Below are 7,071 nucleotides of genomic sequence, written 5' to 3'. Positions count from 1 at the left end.
AAAAAAAATAGTAGCGATGGCCACCCTGTCTTAATTTTAGCAGCAATAGTCACAGAATAGGAACAGTTGTGAAATAACTGCAGAGATTAACTCTGATAAACCAGTGCCAATAAGCATAATCAGAATAAATATGACCAACACAGATAAATTTTTTACCAACACAGATAAATTTTTCAAAAATCTTGGAAATAATTAAGAAAAATTATTTTGGAGTGGGAGGTGTGGATGAATTGCAAAGCAGAAATTCATCACATCATCCCTGACTAATGCAAGCAGTTTATAACTAATAAACTTTTATTATAATAACAAAAAAAAACTGATGCTTTTGTTAAGAAATATGTGATAACATACATAGAGCTAGAAAGACTAACCATAAAAACAAGGCAACTATTGAAGTGTGATATTAGAAGTTTATTACAAAGAACTGTATACAAATCTATTTGAAACAACTAGAAACACAAATAGATCTAAATGGTTGTAATGATTAACATGATGACTTGTAGGGAAATGTCTTAACATCTGTTTACTTTTCTACGAACGTCTTCATTCCCTGCAGAAAGTTAACGTACAATTGATGTTCATATTGTGTGAAGAAAGCGATCAATTGGTCAGCAAATTCATTGGAGATGCCCCTTTCTTCTAGGTAATTCATCAATAAATCATAAAGATACTAAAATAAAAATAATAATCTTGTTACAAATTTGCAACGAGCTTCCCTACACAATAAACTGACATAGAAAAGTAATACTTGATAAAAAAAAAAAAAAAACTTGCACAAATTTGCCTTATAAACCTTACAACTAAAGGGTTAAAGAAAAGTAGAATTAAACACAAAATAAATGTAAAATGAAAACACCAAGGACATAGATAAAGAATGCATCTGGCCATATTGTTGTTTGCACAACTGACAGTTCCATGACTGATAGATTAATAATCTTGGTTGTCATACCATTAAAGGCATTACATATTTTTTAGCTTTCAAATTCCCTTTATATCATAAATTTATATTCATACTTTATCCCACTTCTTTGTATCAAAATCTATGTTTAACCTTTCTTTCAACCACTTTAAACCTCAACATATTAGGCTTTTAATTACTAACAAACTTTTTGCTAGACAATTTAAACATCACCATTAGATATCGTAGGACAGACACTAGCTGAAACGGGACTTTTGGCAGTCCTTTGTCAAAAATGTATCTTTAATGAATTTTTGCTGTGTGGATTGAATACTTTTTGAATTTGGTTGTTATTTGGTAGGTCGTGGGGAAATTTATCTCTCATTACATGTCCTGATTAACATCAATCTAAAATTATTCTTCCACTTTTATTGTAATTTGGGTAATCCATATATTTTAATTTTGTAATTCGAGCTCTGCAACTTCTTCTGAATATAAGTTTTACAATGATTATTATTCTTTTTTTATAATCTGATTCAAATTAATTTAGAGACCTACTCATTTAAACCAGATTCACCATACGTAAAAAAAAAAAGGATATTTCAATTTATTATTTACATAAAAAAAGATAATTTTTCTCAAAAATAAAAATTTCCACCTATCTAATTGCAAATAATGTCTCTTTAATACAATAAATGTCACTTCATTTTCATCATAAATCCTTAGAAAATGTGACATTACTTATATCAACTAACTAAATACTACAACAAGACAAGAGAAATACATTTTACAAGTTTCAGCACAAATTGTTTTCTTTCTTATGGGATACAGCCGTCATTTTTTATAAAAAAGGATAAACATTTACTAGGTCTAACTACTACTAAACTAAGATTGCATTAGAAATGTTGTATTTAAATATATTATGCAAAAAATGTGAATTACTACAATAAGAACCCTGAAACCATATTCAATTCATCATGAGCCAGCAGTTTTTAATTCATAAAATTTAAATGGCCTTTGTACTATATTATACAGAATTCAAGAGGTAATGAGGAAAATCAGCCAATTAAGAAATTTAGCTTGAAATTTATTTAGTTTAAAAAAGTAGTAAACTCATAAAACAAAATAGAAATCAGATTTGACAGGGAAAAAACTGGTCAAAGCTAGTTACTTCGAACATTAGTATACACGAAACACTTCTTTCTTTTAGATATCTGGGATTAGTATGATGAAAGGATGTTATATGTCTTTAATACAAATGAAAGCTATTTTAAATTTTGTTCTATCTTGCAATGAAGAAGGACGGGGAGGCTTAAATAAAAAAATTTCTAATTCGCCGAAAATCTTTGTCACACATTTTTATATGCAAAAACAATGTATTGCTGGAAAAAGTTTCCAAATTAAAAAAAAGTATCAAAACTGTTTTATTGTAACTGTTTAATGCACAAAACATTAGCAAAGAATGCACTGGCTGAAGAATAAAGCTTTAAAAAAATAGCATATTATTCAATAAAAAAGCATTTTATATAACTACACGGCCTTTAAAGAGCAGCTTTATAATTTGTGTCCTGCAACTAGAAGCTATTGGAGACAGCTACGAAATCCTTCAACTTTTGAGAAATTCATCATTTGCAGGGATGAGATTAGCCAAAACGCAAAAAAGCTGAATTTCCACGATAGTAAATTTTACGCAAGCGCAACCCTTTAATAATAAATTCCAGACAGTTTAAGGTAATAAATAATGTGTTGACATACAATTGTGTACTAATCTATTATTATAAAAATGATTACATTGATACTTAACATTTAGAGAAAAAAAAATTACCAATTGAAAAAATAAAGCTGGAAATTATATTTTTCCTCAGTTCACATAAGAGACAATTACTACTTGAGAAACTACCTGGTTTAGCAAATCAAAACTACTAAGAATATACATTAATATTTCATTTCTTTTAATAAATACTGTTATGTGATTTATAGCAAATATATCAGTAATATTACTTTTTAAATTATATTGGAAAAAAAAAACTTTAACAATGGATCGAATCATTATGTTAACATTATAGTCTAATCTAACTACAGCCCTCTGAAACATATCAATAACAGTAATGTAGAAATATATAGTAATTCCTTAACATACAAAAATTGCTATTTTAGTTTGAAAAATTACATGTCAATCAGCAACTGTTTAGATAATTGTTTTTCATTTGATAAGAATTTTGAATTTTATAGCATAAATAACAGCAATTATAAATAAAATTTTGATGATGAGTTAATTAACTCTTTTTCCCCCCAAATTTTTTAAAAATTAAATCCCTTTTTAAGTGATTGCTTTTGTTTACTATATCTTTTATGTTTGCTATATTTAGTCGTTAGTCCATCTTCAAACATCTTGTGACAAATCCTATTTTTTCTTCTTTGCAAGCACAGAATGTAAGTTTTGAATATATTCCCTTCTAGTTTCTCTGATGTTGTAACACTTACATATACTAATAATCGTCGTTAGAAAAACAGTCGCCTTTATAGTAACTAATTAAAAAAAAATTTACTTCTAACAAGAATCGCGATAGTTGATCTCAAAATTGCTTGAATATGAATAACAATTATGGATTTTGAAATCACATGAATATGAAACTAGACATACGATTTTGAAAATGAAAAAATACAAACTGGGATATAGAATTTCTTAAACGCGTAAATACAAATCACGATTCATAATTTTTAGATAGGGTAAATACGAATCATGATGCGGAATTTTTAGATTGCATAAATAAGAATTATGAATTTTTAGAGTGCGTGAATGCGAATCCCAATGCCTTATTTTAAAATCACGTATAAATACGAAAATCAATGTTTGATATTATAAACCGCATGAGCAAATCAAGACATTGAATTTTAAACTTGCGTGAATACGAATCGCTACATAGGTTTTTAAAAAGGCGTAAATACGAATCACAATATCGGATTTTTAAATCTCGTAAATAAGAATCGCAACGTACAATATTCAAATCGCGTGAATAAGAATCGCAACACGCAAATATGAAAAGCTATGTTTGATATTAAAATCGTGTGAATAAGAATCAAGATATTAGCAGATTCCAGGCTTGGGACCTCTAAAAGGCTTGTCAGAAGCAGCGTCGTTTGAACTATGAAAATCGGATCTATCTGGAGGGCGGGTAAAAAATTCGGAAAATCTTATCTGCTGCGTGTAAAAGGGGGAGAAAATAGGTAAAAATGAGAAAGGATTGGTAGCTATGTAGTTTAAATGTTCTGCTTCTCTTTGAAAATCAGTGAAGAAAATCTGAGATTTATCTGAATTTTAGAAAATCTGAATTTTTGATAAAAAGGCTGAAATTTAAGAGATAAATGTGAAAAAGGCGGAAAAATCTCATCCCTGCATTTGACGTTCAATTATCGTCAAACGTTTAACAGCTGGATTTTTTTTATTTTATTAAACTTGTAGTTTTCAGAAAAATCACTATTTTAAATATTTGTTCCTGAAAATTAAATTACAAAACCTTAAAGAATAATACATTATTCACGATTTTTACCAACATAGAGAATTTTCCAAGTGAATATGGTTTGATCATTCAAGTTTAAATGCCCTAAATTCTTATAAAAGGAAATATTTTGCTTACAGCAATAGAAAATATTTTGTAATATTATGAAAAGTTCGTTTTCAAAGTGTTGAATTCTACACAATATCGTTTATTTATAACAGAAAGAGAACATCTTCACTGGTCTCTTAAGACGAAAAGTGAATTAATTTTTTAGTCCGCCTTCAAACAGCATCGCCAGAATAGTTTGGAGCAGGGCTCCAATAACTATGCCAGGGAACAGACTCAACCTAAGAGTAAATAGTTAAGCTAAATACTTACACCATCCATAATGTCTCCAGATACGCAGTATGTAGACTCATTACTTTCTCCTTCAAATAATGCAATTTCAGCAATTTGGAAAGAATCATCTGTTGATAGAAAGTTTTATATTGTTAAAATTTATAAGCAAATTTTAATGCAATAATCTGATTAGTTAACTAAAGACTTATTGCTGCAACCCTAACTTAGTTTGTTTTAGATGCATAGATACCAACGTATCTCAATGTGCAACACAAAACTGTCATTTGATTATGTGTACTTTAAACCGGGAAATAATATATCTTTCTCGTTTCAGAAAGTTGTAAAAAAATATCATAGATTTTAATAAAACTGAAAAACTTTTTTAAAAATTTCAATAAGTCAGAATAACGACATTTACTTGTTAAAGTGATTAAAAACATTTTCTAATAATAAGCTTTATAAAATTCACATGAGCTTACATTATTCACTCACAAGGAGTAAATATAAAATGTCTGAAGTAATGCTCTCGATTCACACAATCTAAACAAAAACAATAATGTGAAATTCGTAGCACATACCATGCGAATATCTTCGCAGAAAATTCTTAAGCCAGCCTATATAACTACAAGCAGAATGACATTTATCAGTTGAAGATTGGGCTTATTACTACATCTGTACAATTGATTGCTGTGGTCACTGTGATTGCGCAATCGCAAAAGAAAAACTATTACAGGTGCAATAACAAAGGAGTATAAATATAAAGATATCTGAAAATGGTTAAAAGTTGAGAAAGATACAGATGAATATTTAAGTTTTACCACTTTAACTTCAATATAATATGAAATAAAATAAGGTAAAGCCAACAAAAAACAATCAGATATCAATATCAAGAATCAGATTTCAGCAATAAAAAAATCGAAACAAAGCTCAAATTTAAAGTAAAAGGCTTAAACTTATCGATATGAAAGGCAGATAAGAATGTTCTGATCAGATGTTATGTTTAGAAGAAGAAAAAAAACCTCAGTCCCAAAAATATTAATCACTCCCAGATACAAACATTTTTGGCTTTGTCATGATTAAAGCTTAAGATTTATGATATTGAAACTTTATCCAACAACCATACTTTTATACTGAGCTATTCCTGATAAAAGAGGCTCAAATGTATATGGTGCTTAAGATTGGGCATCTTAAAAATATAATGGGATTCTCAGCTGCTTTAGAGAACATGGCACCATTGACTGAATGGGGCTACACAACATCCTAACACATGCATTTGCTTTTATTACCTTAATCACGTGAAAGCTCTTAATTTTAACTCTTTCAAAATGAATGAAAAAACTGTCATATGTGGTACTTTTCCCAATATCTTTAACCTTTATACAAACAATGTCCAGTTTCAACAAGCCCAGACTGCACAAAAAATATCACAAAATGTACACTTTAATTACCATAGATAATTTGAAGTTGATATTTCATAAGAAAACTTGCACAAAAAAAAAACAACAGAAAATTTAGTGACATATGATTTAAAAAATATTTAAACTTATAATACAAAAAGAAATGAATAATGTTTTATTAAGTAAGACTTCTTGTACTCACTATATGCTTCAGCATCTTCTTCAGGTAGATCATGAGAATAAGAGCATTCAAACCTTAAAGTCTTTTTGCCTTTCAAAATGGAAATGGTAAAGTCAGGTTTTGATTTCATCTACAAACAAAAATTTTATACAAAAAATTGTAAATTCTACTAGCTTCGACAAAAAAATATCAGACAAACCTATCAATTAAATGTAGTTATAAGCTTCTTTCATCATACGCGACAAAAAATTATACTTAATTTGTATAGGGAATGAAAGAGCAATAGTTTTAATTTTTCCACACAAAAACTATTTCAAAAATGTTGACTAGGACTGGGCTATAAATCGATATATCGCGACATATCGATTTAACGCCTATATCGGCAAACCGATACAGCGACTTTCATTCCAAGCGATGCATCAGAAATCTGATTTAAGCCGTTCGAGTGAAAAAGACGATATAACGATATAGCGATATAGCGATACACGCAAGGACTTTCTCTTACGTTCCGATGCCAACTCGCGCTGTGGAAGACGATATTGTTTCGTTATGTTGAGACGGCCTTGACTGATGAGCGGTAGAATCAGAATCACTTTTGAGACCTTATATCGTTATATCACATGTTCGTTTTCGCAACTTCGCGATTTGAAATCGTTTCTTGTAGATTATTTTCAATGGGATTAACTTCGTGATCGCCGTCGTAACCTTGTTCTGAACGCAATCTATTATTGAAAAGAATTTATAAAGAAAAGTTTC

General features: G+C 29.2%; 1 protein-coding gene across 1 annotated transcript in view; it reads right to left on the bottom strand.

Moving 5' to 3' along the window:
- Positions 1-390: 390 nt before the first annotated feature.
- The window catches only part of LOC107451806 (complement C1q binding protein P32), a 15,417-nt gene continuing 8,736 nt past the window's right edge, over positions 391-7,071 (bottom strand). Inside the window, exons 4-6 of the mRNA XM_016068032.4 lie at positions 6,337-6,445; positions 4,777-4,865; positions 391-670 (exon numbers count right to left, since the gene is read on the bottom strand). Coding sequence (XP_015923518.1) covers positions 524-670; positions 4,777-4,865; positions 6,337-6,445 — 345 coding nt within the window. The 3' untranslated portion in view covers positions 391-523. The remainder of the gene's footprint in view (positions 671-4,776; positions 4,866-6,336; positions 6,446-7,071) is intronic.

The sequence above is a fragment of the Parasteatoda tepidariorum genome, chromosome 6 (assembly GCF_043381705.1).
Source record: "Parasteatoda tepidariorum isolate YZ-2023 chromosome 6, CAS_Ptep_4.0, whole genome shotgun sequence".
Taxonomy (NCBI): Eukaryota; Metazoa; Arthropoda; class Arachnida; order Araneae; family Theridiidae; genus Parasteatoda; species Parasteatoda tepidariorum.
Note: the sequence above shows the minus strand (reverse complement) of the source record. Positions and strands in the feature narration are given on the sequence as shown.